Source organism: Ursus arctos, unplaced genomic scaffold (assembly GCF_023065955.2).
Source record: "Ursus arctos isolate Adak ecotype North America unplaced genomic scaffold, UrsArc2.0 scaffold_7, whole genome shotgun sequence".
NCBI classification, from domain to species: domain Eukaryota; kingdom Metazoa; phylum Chordata; class Mammalia; order Carnivora; family Ursidae; genus Ursus; species Ursus arctos.
Window position 1 is genome coordinate 26,734,469 of NW_026623089.1, and position 16,151 is coordinate 26,750,619.

The 16,151-nt window shown below is 53.9% G+C and overlaps 1 protein-coding gene across 5 annotated transcripts; it reads right to left on the reverse strand.

Moving 5' to 3' along the window:
* Positions 1 to 7,037: 7,037 nt before the first annotated feature.
* On the reverse strand, positions 7,038 to 14,341 carry SFXN3 (sideroflexin 3). Of its 5 annotated transcripts, none has more exons than XM_057308650.1 (11): positions 14,058 to 14,341; positions 12,675 to 12,838; positions 11,844 to 12,018; positions 11,396 to 11,490; positions 10,971 to 11,046; positions 10,739 to 10,824; positions 10,347 to 10,474; positions 10,139 to 10,188; positions 9,262 to 9,311; positions 8,750 to 8,797; positions 7,038 to 8,477 (listed from the first exon to the last, which is right to left on the reverse strand). In XM_057308650.1, the coding sequence occupies exons 2-11, from the start codon at positions 12,833 to 12,835 to the stop codon at positions 8,381 to 8,383; spliced, it is 966 nt and encodes a 321-aa protein (XP_057164633.1). In that variant the 5' UTR covers positions 12,836 to 12,838; positions 14,058 to 14,341; the 3' UTR covers positions 7,038 to 8,380. The 5 variants fall into 5 exon arrangements, with proteins under 5 accessions (XP_057164633.1, XP_026349700.1, XP_026349701.1 ...); XM_026493915.4 differs by having other exon boundaries at positions 11,396 to 11,494; positions 11,848 to 12,018; positions 14,058 to 14,301; XM_026493916.4 differs by lacking the exon at positions 9,262 to 9,311 and having other exon boundaries at positions 11,396 to 11,494; positions 11,848 to 12,018; positions 14,058 to 14,283.
* Between the last annotated feature and the right edge of the window lie 1,810 nt (positions 14,342 to 16,151).

Genomic DNA, 16,151 nt, shown 5'->3' on the forward strand with positions numbered 1-16,151 from the left:
CTGACGCAGAGCACAGCCAGGCGTGGAGGGCCCGGTGTCCTCAGCCTCCATTCTCTCCTCTGCTTCTGATCTCAGCTGGCCCGGCCAACACAGCTCTGGCTCATAAGTTCCTACCACCATCCCCAGTCCCTAGGGACTCTACCACCCTCTGATCACATTGTGAACAACCTGGATCACTGAAACAAGGTTAGAACTTCCCACAAAGAATTATTAAGAATTCAATAAGAGAAAATTTCCTACAAAGGCACAGTACCTGGAGTTTACAGGGGGCAGATCTGAGACCCAATACTATACCCCAGTGATATTTCCTCATGCCTTCATTTCTTCCCTCATGCATTTAGGGCAAGGGTTCCCAACGTTCTAGAATTATAAAACCTTTAGTTTTCTAGTAATTTTTTCACAGTACCCTAGACCAAAAGAAATATCTAGTAGTTCCCTGTAGGTACTTAGGTCCAAGCAATTTAGTACATATTTATGGCCTAACTCCTTTGTACCTGTTTGAAAAACAAATACACACACATTCTGGGGGGGGGGATATATTTCTTAAAGATTTTATTTATTTGAGAGAGAGAGTGAGTGGGAGGGAGAAGGAGAGAGAATCTGAAGCAGACTCCGCCGAGTGCAGAGTCCAATGTGGGGCTCGATCCCACAAGATCATGACCTGAGCCGGAACCAAGAGTCAGACGCTTAACCGACTGAGCCACGCAGGGGCCCCAAGGATATTTTTATGTAATTTTCTTTATTATTATTATTGCTTTTAAGTAGGTTCCACACCCAACGTGGGGCTTGAACTCACCACCCCAAGATGAGAGTTGCATGCTCTACCCACTGAGTCAGCCAGTTGTCCCCCCCTTTTTATGTAATTCTTAACCTTTGTTACTTACTAGTGGGATGTTGTGCCTGTTGAGATCTGCGAAACTTCTCAGAACTTAGAATCAGCTTGGCTGCTGCCACCCTCATTGCCTGTGCCACATGGACTTTTTTAGTCACAGCAGCCATCAAAAATCCAGTTTTGCAAAGACATTGAAAATAATGCAGCACGGTCTAATTTTGAAACCATGAATTTGAGCTAGTAGTTTGTGCAATGTCCAAAAGATGCGGAGTATTGCTGGGTTCCTCTTGAAAATGGAAAATGTCCTGCAGCAGTCCTGCGAATTCATTGTGGCAGTCCGGGATGCCTCGGTACACAGTTTGGAAACCACAGATTTAGGGAGTCTGCCTGTATCCTTTACACAAGTCTCTTTGGTGGTCTTGGAAAGTTTGGGACAATTGACTGGAGGTCATCTGGTTTGGCCAAAGGAAAATAACTTGAATTTCATCTACAACTCAGGGGTCAGATACAAGCAGGGGAGTCTTACAGCTTGAGGGTTTAGGTGTTGGAAGCCAGCTTGCAGAAATGGGGCCTTGAAAGAAAATCACTAGCAGTGACAAGCAAGTCCAGCCAGGAAAAGCCAGACTCAGCAGAAGGACTGAGTATCATAAAAAGGAATTCTTTCAGGTATATTGTAGGATGATGCTTAATCTTACATCACTACTACCCAGCACTTCCCTACCCCATTGTGCCTTGGTGCCCTGGGAAACAGGCCATGAAAATGAAACTGTATGGCCAGAGGCCCAAGCAACTCTGCTGTGGGACCACTCAGTGGGAACCGGACCAGAATAAGGTGAAGGTATCTCCTTTCCAGCATGCCTTAAATGATGGCAGCTCAGTGCGAGCCCCAAGAAGCTGCCCCAAGAAAGTCAGCACTACAGGGCACGAACTGCCACAGGAAGGAGGCATTGTCATGTGCAGAGAAACAGACCACAGAGTTGGACAGAGTGGCTCTGATTACATGTGAGACACTCTCTCCCTCACCCCCTTTCATTTGGGACTCGTGGAGAGACACAGAAGAGGGGGGCTGAGCTCCTCCTCTCACTGGCCATCCTATGTAGGGACATATCTAGGGACAGCTTCACTTTGTTTGAGGGACTTTTCAAGCCCCAAGGTTCTGATAAACCTCGCTGAGAGGATATGCTTTCCCACCCTCCAGGCTGAAAGTCACTAAAGACATGAGCCATTGTTTCCTTTGTGAATATGTGACATATTTTAGGTTTGCTGAGGAGTAAAACAGATTGAGAACCACTGTGTTAGTGATCTTACCGAGGACCAACATATGAGTGGGGTTTAGAGCACTTTGCATTCCACATTCATTTATTCAGCAAACATGTATTGAGTACTTACTGTGAGTCGGGCAGTATTATAGGTGTTGTGGGCATTAAAAAGTGAAGATATGGGCTGTTGTTTAACGGGCATACAGTTTCAGATGTGCCAGATGAAAAAGTTATGAAGATCTGTTTCACAATGTGAATATACTTAACACTATTGAATTACACACTAATAAATGGTTAAGATGATACATTTTGTGTTATATGTTTTTCTTATCATAATTTTTTTTTTTTAAAGGGAAGAGGGGCGCCTGGGTGGCTCAGTCAGTTGAGCATCTGCCTTCGGCTCAGGTCATGATCCCAAAGGTCCTGGGATCAAGCCCCGCATCAGGCTCCCTGCTAAGCCAGGAGTCTGCTTCTCCCTCTCCCTCTGCCACCCTGCCCCATTTGTGTTCTCTCCTTCTCTCTCAAATAAATAAATAAATAAATAAATAAATAAATAAATAAATAAATAAAATTTTAAAAAAATAAAAAAATGAAAAGGGAAGAGATGTTGCCTGCCCTCAGGGGAGGTTTCATTTAAACTGGAGAGAACTACAGACGCACGGGACCAATAGTAACACATGTTGTAGTAAATACCAATCACGGTGATTGCCGGCTCACAGTAATTGCCCTACTTTGGGAACAGCCCCAATCATAGAGGTAGACTTGAAGTAATGATGTCCAATGTCCTTGTCCCTTGACCCTGACCTCTGGCCACCTCCAAGGAGGAGACAGCTGATCTAACCTGTACCAAATTCTGAAACTTGAACAGGCAGCTCAGAAACTGGAGCTGATTAGAAGCAGCTAACCTAATGGCAGTGTCTATAAGTCTCCACTTGCTGAGGCCCCCAGAGCTGCCCAGCTTCCTGCTCTTTCCAAAGCCAGGCTGGTTAGCCCCATCTCTGGTTCTGAGAGCTACTGCAGAGTCCTTCCAATACATTTCTGTTGACTGAAGCTAGCCACAATCATTCTCTGCTGCTTTCCACAAAATAACTTGAATTAAAACCCAAACCAGAAGTGCTTCTTCTGGGAAGTAAAAGTTGCAATTGATTGAGGACTTGCGGGTGTTAGGAGAAGGGAGGTCTTCAGTCAGAAAATAATACAGGTGGTTGCTTGGTTAGTTGATAGATTTACCCAGCAAATGCTTGTTCCATAAGCAAACACTTCACCTTGAAGGAAATGCTGATTGCTTTTAACAGGAGCGGATTACTCACGGATTGGATGTATGGGGTGGAGGGAGGAAGGGGTGGTGTGTGCAGCCCAAGCTATGCGGGGTTCCTGCCCTGTTCGCCTGGACGTTATTCAGTTGCAAAACCTTGCTGGTCTAAGACTGGAGGAAGGAAGGAGAAGCTGGAGGAGGCTGGGACGTGAAGCTGGGGCCTGCTGTTGTCTCTCTGGTAACCTGAGTTGGGACGACAGCCCGTGAGGAAAAAGATGTGCATATTTATAAAGAGAGGAGGGAAAAGCCCAGGAAGCCCCCTTGGAGGGAATGAGGCAACCGGGTCAAGATCCCTCCACAACTCCTAGCAAAGGAATGCATCAGCATCGGGCCGAGATCGCTATAACAGGTATAACAGGCAGGGAACTGACGTGGAGGGGATGGAGAGAGGTACGTTAATGACTGCCGGGCACAGGCTGTGTCCCTGCAGATGGGAAGGGACTCGGTTCACCCAACAGGCCATTTCTACCTAGCGCCGGGCACAGAGCCACTCTCAGTAAACGTTTCCTGAACTGCGGGATGCAAGTGCAAGAGGCAGAGCCGATAGACCCGTAGGCCACGGAAAAACCCGGGCTTGGGACCGAAGGGGAGGCGTCGCGCGATTCCTCGAAAACCTCGCGGATTTCCGGGCAGGAAGTCAAAGGGCGGGCGCTCAGGCGCCCGGGGGCTTCGAAACGGGAAAGGAGGGAGGCGATTTGGCGGATTTAAGGGTCCGGGACCGAGGTCACCCGGAAAGCGGATCTGAGACTAAGGTCCTAGCTCAGACAGGGAAGATGAATTGCATTCCGGGCCAGCGGCGATTAAAGCCGTTGCCTGGGAAACGGAAGGAGGTGGAGCCGAGCCTGACTTGACTGACAAGGGCCAGAGCAGGGGCGGGACTCTGCGCTAGACGGGCTTTGTGTCCCCCCCCCGGGGGGGCGTGGCTTATCTGTGACTGACAGATACCCAGCCACCCCCAGGACGGGGCTGGCTTCAGAAGGACAGCTTGCCAATGGGGCTTGGCTGTGACTTGTAGGGCACCGCAAGGGGACCGGGGACTAGCCTAGTCTGGTTGGCATGCGCCCACAGGGCCGGAGCTGAAACTGGCCCTCAACACGGCCCCTAAGAGGCCGGCCTTCAGTGACCCTAGAAAAGAGCAGGACATACTCGCTTGGCCCCCTCCCTCTGGCCAGGCTAAGCCAGACCGGAGCCCTTTCCCTCCTTAGAACATGGGCTGGAAGAGAGGGAGGGTTGTGGTCTTCATAATGGGCAAGGTGGGAGCTCTGGAGCAGATGAGGCCAGGCCAGCGGAAGAAGGCTGGGGAGGAAGACCGAGGGTGCAGATGTAGGCTTCCAAGGAAGATCCCAGAGTCTGAGCAGGAGGAGGAAGAAGGGAGGCCAACGAATGGGGGAGATTACTGTCCTTTGAGAAAAGTGCTACCTATGCTGACTTCTGAGGAAAAAGTCAAAGTACGTGGAAGCAGTCTGGAAAAGGTACCTGGCTAGGATTTGCCCCTGGAGAGCCTGTGAAGTGAGCCTAAAGCTAACGTTTGCTTTGAGAAGCTGGTATGGAATCAGGAAGGAAAGATGGCAGGAAAGCATTCCTACCTAACTGGCCCCACTGATGCCTTGGCCAGTCTTCTCTCTGATATGGTTTGGTGTTATCTGCAGAGCACAAATAAGTGTATTATAAAATGTTCTTAATGATTTTAACAAAGATTCCTGCACCTCATTCCCCAAGTAGGCTTATTTTACATGGATTTTCCAGAAAAGTTCAAGGCCCCTTTTCAAGGGGATTACCAAAGGCCAAAGCTGTAACTGCAGAAGGAGGCTTGAAGAGTTGACCCAGGGCCCCTTGGACTTTGTGGGAGGCAGCACTCAAGACTGGCAGAACAGGATGGAATTGAAACTTGTTTTCTAAATGTCACCCCACGTTTAAAAAAAAATTTTTTTTTAAGTAAGCTCAAGGCCCAACGTGGGGCTTGAATTTATGCCTCCAAGACCAGGAGTCTCATGTTATACTGACTGAGCCAGCTAGGGGCCCCGTCTAAATGTTGCCACATATTTAATCAAGAATAGGATGGGGCGCCTGGGTGGCTCAGTCGGTGAAGCAGCGGCTGCCTTCGGCTCAGGTCATAATCTCAGGGTCCTGGGATCCAGCCCCGCATCGAGCTCTGTGTGTCAGGCTCCCTGCTCAGTGGGGAGTCTGCTTCTCCTTCTGCCCACCTCCCCCATCACACTCTCTTCTCTCTCTCTCTCCCTCTCAGATAAATAAATAACATCTTAAAATAAAGAATAGGAATCTTTGCTCATGCTCCTTCAGCTGTAAAACCCTCAAGCTTGGAAACTCCTCAGCGGCTTTAGGAACAGATCTGGGTACACTTGTAGGCCTCAGTCTCGCTGGCCTGTAAACAAACTGGGCCCAGGGAAGAGGTGCCCTGGAATGTCAAAGGGACCAGGAGAGCTATTTCAGGTTCGGCTGGGGGCTGGCAGGTCAGGAAGAAGCTTCGCATCGTGGCTTCAGAGTCACATGGCTCAGCTTGAATCCTGGTTCCACCACTCCCTAGTTGTGTAGCTGCGGACAAATTTGTACGTGTCTTTAAGCCTGTGTTTTTGCTAAGAATGGACATAACACGCGTGGCCCCACAGTGGGTTGTGAAGATCGTGAGATAATGGGCTTAAAGCACTTGGCATTATTAAGCCTGGCACCACATGTAGGGCTCAATGAGCAGGGGCTGGTGTCACCCCCACCGCCCATACAAGTAAACTCCTAGTGCCCAAGAGGACTGAGCGAACCCAGGCCAAGTACTAGGTTCACTTCAGGTTGTTGGGGGACCTTGCAGCCCTAAAGATTTTCCCCCACCACCTGGTGTGAGAGCTTTGAGCTGAAAAAGGGGAGATGAGGGGTGTGTCCTGCCGGGAGTAGGCAATGGATTTTATTGTAGATTCATTCATGTTTATTCTTTTGAATCTTCCAAAGCCAAGAGTTAGGGTGAGAGACTCAGCAATAAACTGTTTAATAGTAGCTCTCATCATCTGTTCGTAGATGTGAACTTTTGGCCTCATGTTTCCCAGGTAAAAAAAAAAAGGGGCGTTCCATAAAGAGGGAGTGGAGGGCCCTGGGATGGGAGGAGGGGAGAAGGGGTGTTAACTAGCAAATGGTCTGTGCCAGGCTTGTTCCTGTGTTGTATTGATAGGGGTGTGGAGGGGTATGGAGGGTGTGCTGGTGCCCTAAGTTCTCTCTGACGGAGCTGGACAGTCCTTAGCCCTCCAGCCTTCCTCTCTCCAGGGGCTGCCCTGGGAACCAGAAACTACAAACCCATGCCAAATGCCTGAAGGCACCAAGAAGCCCAGAGCCTAGGTTGGTATGTAGGTGTGTGATCAGCCTTCCTAGCAAAGAAGGAAATGAAGCCAGGACTCTCTGCAAAGGGAACAGAAGGCATCTACATCCCCTCTAGGTTAGTACGGACTCAGGGTGCTTATGGACAGATTTTCTAATCTCACAGCGCCCTCTGCTGGGAGCTGAAGTTTCCTACAGAAGGGGAGAAGAGAGACTAAGCCCTACATTTTGTGGGGAGGGAAGGCAAGGCTGCAGGCAGGAGTCTGGCTCTTCCTGGACACTCAGGACATGGAATCAAATGAAGATCAAGAAGTAGACAGGTTTTCAGTTTATTGAGTAACAATGGCTTCATAGTTTTAGTCGCTGGTGGCAGATAGCTGGGGGAGTAGGAAAGTGCTCTTAGAGGATCCCACTGGGGCCTTCATCTGTAACACCCACTGCTTCAGCCAGAGCTCGTGGGGGTTGGAATCAAGGTCCAGCCCTGTATCCGATGAGTGCACCACCATATATTCCATTCCCAAGCCCACCTCCCCTTTGGTCCACCTATGGATGCCCGGGCCCTTCTTCCTCTTGGGAAGTGGGGGTAGGAGTAGCGGTAGGAGCAGGGCTAAGCCTCAAAAAAGAGAAGCTAAGGTTGGGGTTCTGCTGAGTGTCTAACAAGAGCCAACAGAACACAAAATGTCCTAAGATTGTACACTCAGGGCCTCGCTGTCCTTGAGGGTGTCCTAGTTACATCTACTCGGATACCTGCGGAGGTTAAGCACCGTTCCCACAGCTGTGTCCCTCGGTAAGAGGGTGCAGTGGGAGCTCTGAAAAGGGAATGTTTGCTCTGCCTTCATGGCTTTTTGGTTTGGGGAGGGAGTTGGGACTCTAGGTGTAGATTTGAGGTTATGATGTCAGAGCAGACCAAGAACTCCTAAGATTGTACCTAAGGACGCCCACACTGCAGTGTGGGGGAGATAGGAGGATGGCGGGAGTGCTACGGGATACCAACACTCCTTTGTTCTCATAGAGGAGAGAAGACGAAATGATCTGTTTCACGATGCGGGGGATGCATAAGTCCCCTGTCTCCCTTATCCTGATATGTCTTCCTCTGCCAGCCCAGTTCCTGGGTCAGCTTTGGGAGCTAGGAACCAGAAATCTGAAGGAGTCAGCCCAGTTTGGCCTGCTAGTGTCCCTCAGTCTCTGTGCTGAGATCCCGGGGCTCCTCCCATGTCCAGAAGGGGTGAGGTGCTGCTAGAAATGACTTGGCCGGTGGAACTGTTGAGGCAGGGAAGTCCTGTAGCCTGGCTGGCTGACAGGTGGCAAGGTGCCGAGAGAAGCCAGATATCAGGACACCCTAGGACAGCGTGTCTGTTCCTAGCTTCCAGGACAGCACGTACACACACATGCGCACATGTATCGTGTATGTATGCACGTGGACAGAGAAGCCCAGCAGAAAGGGGTTATGTGACCCTGCTCTTTGAAACCAGAAAGGAGAGAAAAAAGCTTAATGGGGGCACCTCTCTCAGCCTAATGGATTGCTGGCCTCACTGGCTGCTCCCCCACTCAGCCCCCACCCAGTACCAGGCAGATGGGCGAGGTAAGGGGACGGTAAGGCTCCCTAAGAACCACAGCCCAAGCAGGGGAGGGAGGGGGCCAGGGGCTGACCCTCCCTCAGAGCCCCTTGTTGTAGTAAACCACTTCGATGTCAGGGTTTTGCTCACGGATCCGAGCTCTCAGCTCCGGCTCCAGCCTGCTCACGTGTAAGGAGCTGTAACAGAACCGCACAGGTGGTCTGAGTATCCCCCAGACCCAACGTGCATCAGGCTAAGGGATCACCGCCCTTCCTCCTCCCAGAGGGAACCACCTCCTTCGGCTACCAGAAGGCCCAGCTCAGGATCACTTCCCTGCCCCAGAATAAGTTTAGTGCCTGGCATGCCAGGCCTCCTCCTGGAACACACTGAAGGACCCTAAGGTCAGCTGGTTCCAGAGAATGTGGAGACCCATCCAGAGCCCCCAGCCACGCCCGGGGGCAGCACTTACCTTCTCTGGGGGAACAGGGCACAGCACAAGGGGGTGGCAAATACCAGGCTGGGGAGAAGAGCGTGGGAAAGGTTTGTGAAGTTTTGACCGAAGGTTGTTCCCTCCCTGCACCCCACCTCATCTCTGGAGACAGCCCCTAGGGATAGAGGCTGATTAAAGCCAATGCTGACAGTAGGTTCTGGCTGAGGGAAGAGCCTCCAGAGCACGACAGTGAGTGTCAGCCTCAGCAGTTAAATGTGCTTGAAACTCCTGGATGTCACCGGTACCAAAAGGTATATTTCCATGCTTTCCTCTCACAGACGAAGACTAGAATCTCTTCGACTATGACCTCGACCTTCAAGGGTGGAGATCACCCCCTAACACACAGCATGCCCTACAAGTGTCCAAGACCCCTACTAGCCAAATGTATGAATGAATGATGTACATAACCATCTTAAAATCAATAAATACCCGCCACATCCACCATGGAAAGGACAGTCTCACACACCCTAGCTGAGTCTCCGCACACTTACCAGAAGCCTACCAGTCCCACCTGCAGGGGCGCCCCCAGCCAGGGGCGACGCTGTGGGGAGACAGAGACAATGGAATGGCTTGTGTCCCCTCCTCCCCTCCCTCCACCCCATTCCCCCTACCACGGCTCTATCCCGCCAACCCTGCCTCTGAGCCTCTGGTATGTGGCCCTTTTCTCTCTCCCGAGCCCACAACAGGGATGGAATCTCCAGATCGCCACCCTCCACTCAGCCAGGCCTGCTTGCTGACACCCTTCCTAGCGTCCCATCGCGCATTCTCCCCTCTCAGAATTGGCTCCACACTTCCTCTAGGAGCTGCTTTCTTCCGGAAGCCGCCTCTAACCCTCCACTCACTTCCTCCCAGCTCAGTGGCATGCATGAACCTGTCCCTTCCCAATTCACTCCAGCCACAGGGACCTCCATTCCGTTCCTCCAAAGGGCACAGGTGGTGCTCCATAAATACTTGTGAATAAATGCTTCAGTGAATGAGCTTGGATTCCCATGCCTTGCTTCTCTCTTCTGTTCGTGCATGTGTGAGCCTGCATGTCTCACTGTTGTCAGTAGGCGACAGCATGAGTGTGATGTCAGGTGTGACTGTGGTAGTCTATCCCTGTGTGTCAGAGGCCTCTGGAGGGATACTGATTCTCTTCAGGACAGAAACCATTTCCTTCCCTTATCCTCTCCTCCTGCTCCCTTAGGGATCTTCACCCCAGCCCAATTCCTTCTTGCTGAATGAATGAAGGGGGAGGGGGCAGCACGGGGTGGGGCAAACAGGGGGCTCTTCTCAGACTCAGGCCAAGCTGGAAACAAGCTCAGAGGCTGACCACTTCTGCTTCCAGCCATCACCACTTCCAGGATGGGAAAGGTAACAGTGACCTACCTTTAGGAAGTCTTTCTTCTCCAGAGTGTCCATGATCACGGGGGGAATGGCTGCGGGGAAAGCAGGGTGAAAAAGGAGGGAGTTAGCAAAGTGAAAGCTCCTCCTCCTCCCCCCAGAGTCACAGCCCCCAGAGTGCTCAAAACCCCTGGAGAATGGCCCCCCATTCTCTTAGAGCCTCCCGTGCCCCGCCCAGGCACCTGTGCCTCACCCATGGCAGGAATGGCCATGCAGATTCTCGATACCACCACCTGGAAGATTCCCTGCTTGGCCGCAGCCACCGAATGGCCGAGTCTCTGACTTTCCTCATCAGTCACTGGGATGCCCACCTGCAGCTCCCTGGAAAGGAAAGGGGGTGAGGGTCGGACCACAGGCCCCAAATCCTAGCTGCAATGCCCTCTCGGGCAGCTATTCCCTGGGGTTCCCTCAGATGTCATGGATTCAAAGGCTATTTCTCCCAGCCCAGGATCCCAGAGTCAGACTGAGACTGTGCCCAGAAACTTCTGTCTGGGGAGGCAGAGGACTGGGCTAGTCTGCATGGCAGGACGGTGTGCCCACATGCACAGGGTGGGGTGTGTGTGTGCCAGGACTGGAGCCACTCACCTCTGCCTCATCAGGGGGATGTTGATGCAGTTGGCGGCTGCCACAGCTGCAAAGGGCACAAACCTGCCGACCAGAGGGGGCAGGTGCTGGGGGAGGGAAGATGGCGCTTAGTGGCCCTAAGGGCCGTGGAGCAGTGAGGAACTCTGGGGAGAGATGTGGGGAGCCTGTAGGTTGGTGTAGATGAGTGATGGGGAAAAGGGAGAAGAATATAGGGTAAATGGGGGGCGTTTACCTTGGTGAGGGATTTGAGCCCCAGGGCTGTGGCCACAGCGCCGGTGGTGGCACTCACATAAGCTGTCCCCAGCTGCCTGTGGGTGGAAGCGTCAGGACACAATGTGGGAGGTGAAGAGTCCAGCGTGTGGTTCTTTCTTTCAGGGACATCCCAAATTCTCAATATATGAGGCGTGGAAGGCAAAGAAATTCCTCCCCTGCTACAGTGTAGACTTGTCTGGAAGCTCCGAGCCCTCCCTTTCTGGAGGAGAGGGGTCCCCATAGTACACACAAGAGGATGCCATGCCCTCAGGCCAGAAGAGTGGGGAGAGGGGCAGGCTGGGAGGAGGGCTTTGAGTCACCGACGGAACAAGCACTCTGGAAACAGAAGCAAACAAGAGGGAGCAACGGTAGGCCCGGGAGGAGTCCCTGGGGACAAGCTCTCACCCCACAGTGATGGGAGCATCACCGCTGCGGTTGGAGTAGTTCACAACAGCATTGAAGGACTGATTCACCCACTGCCAGAACACCACCGTCGGGGTCTTCCTGAGGGAACAAAGACGCTTACTTCTGCCCCCTCTACGGTGTCCCTCATCCTCAGACCCTGATAGTGAGACCCCAGAGGTTATTCCCAAACCCTCAGGAGGGACCCAGCTGATGACCCTAGAACTTGCTCCGGTGACCCCCGCATGACCCTCCCCACTTACCCCACTTGCCAAACCACACACACTGTCTCTGGGCTGGGAGGAACCTCGGGGCTGAGTTCTGAGGGGTGCAGGGCATTCTAGCACAAGCTCTCACCCGCCCACTATTTTCTGCCCAGTTGGCCTCGCCTAGTCATCCAGCTACACCCTAGCACGCCGAGTGCTCAGGGAGGGGACACATGGGGCAGGACCTGCCTGTAGAAGGTGAGCATGCAGCCAGTGATGGTCATGTTCATGGGCACCTGAGCTGACATCCGGCCAATCAGCACCACCTTCTCGCCGGTGTCCGGATGGAAGGCAGAGTCGTACACATACTTGGCCCTCCACAGCTGGTCCTCGGTGAGCCCAGGTGTCACCACACCAGCCCTGCGGAGAATGGCCGGGAAGAGATAGTAGTTCTAGGTGGCAGGTCTGCCCCTGAAGCCCTGACCACTCAGCTCAGGGGAAGTGCGGGCAGAGGACCAGGGACTTTGGCCCTGAATCTCAGAATAAAGGAGCTCCTTGTCTCTGGGGGAGAACCACATCTTTCCAGAAGAGTACGTGGGCCCCCATTTCTATTTTCCTTGTAGCCACACAAAGAGGGGTACCTTTCTGTTTCTGCCTCAATGCTTGGGCATGGGTAATGGTGGTTCCCAATGGGTTGAAATGGCGAGGGGCATCACAAGGGCTTTTCCTCCTGGAGACAAGGGGGATGCTCTCCTTCTCCTTGGGCTCAACTTTGAGACCCTCCATTCTTGCAGAGGGTGGCCTAGCAGCACCCCTTTAGAGAGTCTGTGAAGTAGACAGCAGCCCCCTGCCCACAAATATCAATGCCACCTCCTCAACCCAAACACCCTAAAATTCTCTGGATTAAAGCTCTATGCCATAGTTGTCTGTGATTCTAACACATAAGGCCAGGGAATAAGGGACTTGAGAAGTGGGAGAGTCACTCTCAAGCTTGGGGAGACAGAGGCAAAAGGTACTGTATTCAAGTACCAGGAATGAGGCCCTGGGATACAGGGTCAGAGGGGGTAGCAGTCTACCTGTAGTTCTGCACGATGTTCCGGGAAGCTTCCAGCTGTGCTCCAGACAGCAGCAGATTCCGAGGGTCAGTCACAGTGAAGAAGTGCCGGGCTCTGCCCAGGAAAGTGCTTTGGTCCCAACGAGGTTCCTGGATATTGATATCCAAGGGCAACTCACCCATTTTCTGCAGGGCAAAGACGGGAGTTGGAGGACTTCAAGGAGGGTGTCCAAGAGCTCTGTCTGTGGGAACCTCTAGTGGCCCTGCCCTGGTCCCTGGGCCTATCACCAATCTCTTCGAGAAGTCAAGGTGACTCCAGATAGGTAAGCAAGGGTTGGGGGGAGGAGCTGTTTTCTAGGCAAGGTTCGGGCTCAGAGACCTAGAGCCACGGGAGGAGGGGCAGGGGAAAACAGAACCAGAAAAACATATCTCCTTTGCACTCTGGCCTGGTGCAGATTTTCATCAGTGAGGATTTACATGTGCGTGGTTGATGCAAGAGCAGCAACTAATCCCGTGCAGCCACGCTTGTGCTCTGTATGCACAGAAATGCATATTCTCTGCGTTGTATACCCACATTCACGTCAACTTTAGGCCCCAGCTGCTTGAGACCTAGATGCAAACGCCCAAGGCTGTTTGGGAAGATGGCATAAGTCATCCCACGCCCCAGCCCCTGATTGGAGAAGAGCAAGGGCTCATTGGCAGCCCCAGGGATATCTACTCCAGATCTCAAACTAGGGACTCTGATGCCTGTCAGGCATGCGTGCTAGCGGGCATGCACAAGTCTCCTCTCCAGGGGCATTTTCCTCAACCCACACTGAATGGCAAGGCCCTCCTTGTTCCCCCGCTGGGCAGGGCTGACACAGACACCCATGCACCTCTCCCCAAGCCACCTATGGCCAGAAAGAAGGATTCTCCCCCCCAGTACAGAGAGGAAAGCCTGAAGCAGCCATCTGGCTGTGTTAGGCAAAATCCTACAATATGACTAATCCTCTCCAACCACACTTCCTCCCTCACTGGAAGACACACCCTCCCCTCTCTCACACGCTCGCACTAACATACCCACACACAAAGATACATACATGCCCTACACAGACATACAAACAGTGGACACGCCCTGCATACACCAGCCCACAAAGACCGTTACTTGCACAATCACGCATACACGCACAACCCAGGTCCATCAACTGCAGACACTTGAATGTGTCACCACGCAAGGCCCCACCCTGACATTCCTCCTCACAACCAACCTCCCCTCGCGCCCCCAGCACCTCCCTAGAACCGAAGATACTGAATCCGGAGAGGACAGAGAGCACACTTCAAGGCAGGCTTTCCCCCCCCCCCCCCTTAGCGCTCAATCCCCTACGCCCCCGACCGCGGAACCCCGCCCTGGACAGCCAGCACTCACGCTTTCCTGAGCTCCGGGGCTTCTGGCCTCTGCAGCTCCCAGACCCGCCTTCCTCCCGGCGCGGCGCCCCCGCTCCTGCCCTCCCACCCATCACGCGTAACGTCACGGGTGACGCTGACCGGCAGGAGGGGCGGGGGCTCCCCGCCTCCGCGCGTTCGCCGGGCGTGCCCAGGAATTGGCAGAGCCTGGGGACGGTGGGTGCCCCTTGGGGCGACGCCCCCAGCCCAGTCTACAGGGACCTGGCCCCACACCGCCTCCCAGAGCCAATCGGGGCTCGGGGAATCAGTTCTGGCCAGTCCCCAGCCAGAGAGAGGAGGGGAGGAACCGCGGGTGCTGCCCCCTTTGCTTGCAGTCCCCCAGCTGGCCTCGGGGGGGCACCCGGCCTCGGCAGCAACGGGTCTAGGTGCCCAGGGCGAAGGCTCGCAGCGCGCAGGACGAAGGCTGGCTGCGTGGAGGGGCCATCCTCTGATGTGCGCCTGTAGGGTCTCGGATTACCTTCTGGCTTGTTTACTAGATGGCCGCCTTGGCAGTGGCCCCTACCGCCTTGGCCCCCTGGGCTCCTACCCCAGCTCCCACAAGCTCTTGTCGCCTCACTTCGGCATTTGCAGCCCTTTACAGTCTCCCTCCTGCCTGTGCCCCCTCTATGTCCCCACACTTTTCCTCCCGCAGCCCCCTCCTTACTCGCCTCTTGTAACCCCTAGCTCCACTGGGGGGTCCCCAGTTTCCTTCTGCCCCCAATCCTTACACCTGCACCACAGACTTTAGCCCTAGTCCCTGCCCTGGGATGTGTAGGGGCAAAAGCTTCAAAGTACCTCTGTCTGCATCAAGCAAGTGGATCAGAAAGATTCTCCCTCCCCCTGGTGTCCTGGAACCAGCGGCTCCACCCTGTGCCCTTTCCAGAACTGGGTGGCCAGAGAGACACTTAGTGACACAGAAGGATGCATGTGGAAGAAGGCAACACACACATACACACACTTCAAAACCCACCCAGTCAACTTAGAGAGCACGCCTGCCGCACACCCAGGCGCCAGCCCACGCTCCTGCCCGCCGCATGCTTACGCCCCCTCTGCCCAGGTGACATTCCCTCACTGAGGCCTCAGGGGTGACGCTGAAGGGTGGCAATTCCAAGAACCCTAGTATCTGTCTTGGCCTGGAGAAGACGCGGTTCTGGGCTCCCCGGCGCTGAACCTGGAGCGGGAGGGGACGAGGTGTGACCCAAACCCTAAGTTCGTGGAGCGGGATGGGGCATCAGAACTCGAACTGCAGCGGGCAGAACCCAGCGGCCTCAGCCCGGGTGACAAACGGCTGTCCTGCGCGCCCAGGGGAGGGAACGGAGGCAGTGACTGGCGGCCCTCGCAGCCAATGGGAGCCCGCGGCTACGCAGGCCCGCCCTATTCCAGCAGCCTGGGCGGAGCGTGGGCGAGGTTCCCCAGGGCTGCGGCAAGCGCTAGCGGGTGCGGGCGGGGGAGGCCGGCGGATGCAGCACCAGCAAGCAGGTGAGGGGAGCCAAGTTCGAGAGGTGGGGGCCGAGACGACCGACCCGAGGGTGGGATGCTGCGTTCTGAGTCCCAGAGCCATTCTGGGGGACAGCCGCTCCGGGTTTTGGGCGCGCCGTTGTGGGACTCTAGCCAGCAGGTCCTCCGCCAAAGCCTGGGAGAGGTTCAGGCAACCTCTTTATTTTATTTTATTTATTTATTTTTATTTATTTGACAGAGGAAGAGAGGACACAAGCAGGAAGAGCAGCAGGCAGAGGGAGAGGGAGAAGCAGGCCCCCCGCAGAGCAGGGAGCCCACGTGAGTCTCCATCCCAGGACCCTGGGATCATGACCCCAGCCGAAGGCAGACACTTAATTGACTGAGCCACCCAGGCGCCCCCAGGCAACCTCTTTAGACGGGAGAGGAGGTGGGATGGAGGGAAGAGCAGCCTGGGACCCGGGGATCTCTGGGGGTCCAGAAATCTCTGGGACCCTTTGCTGCAGCTGTCCCAGGTCCTGAAGCCCTGCCCTAGCGACCCGAGACCCCTACCCACATGCACAAGATGAAATGTGAAGTGAATTCTCCCGGCCCCAATTTCCTTCACACCATTTGAAGCCCT

Excerpts from the sequence above, each read along its gene's own strand:
- SFXN3 (XM_057308650.1), bottom strand. The coding sequence starts at position 12,835 with ATGGGTGAGTTGCCCTTGGATATCAATATCCAGGAACCTCGTTGGGAC. Across the intron at positions 10,189-10,346 it reads CATGGCCATTCCTGCCATGG|CCATTCCCCCCGTGATCATG; the intron begins GTGAGGCACAGG and ends CTTTCCCCGCAG. Across the intron at positions 8,798-9,261 it reads GTGGGACTGGTAGGCTTCTG|CCTGGTATTTGCCACCCCCT; the intron begins GTAAGTGTGCGG and ends TCTTCTCCCCAG.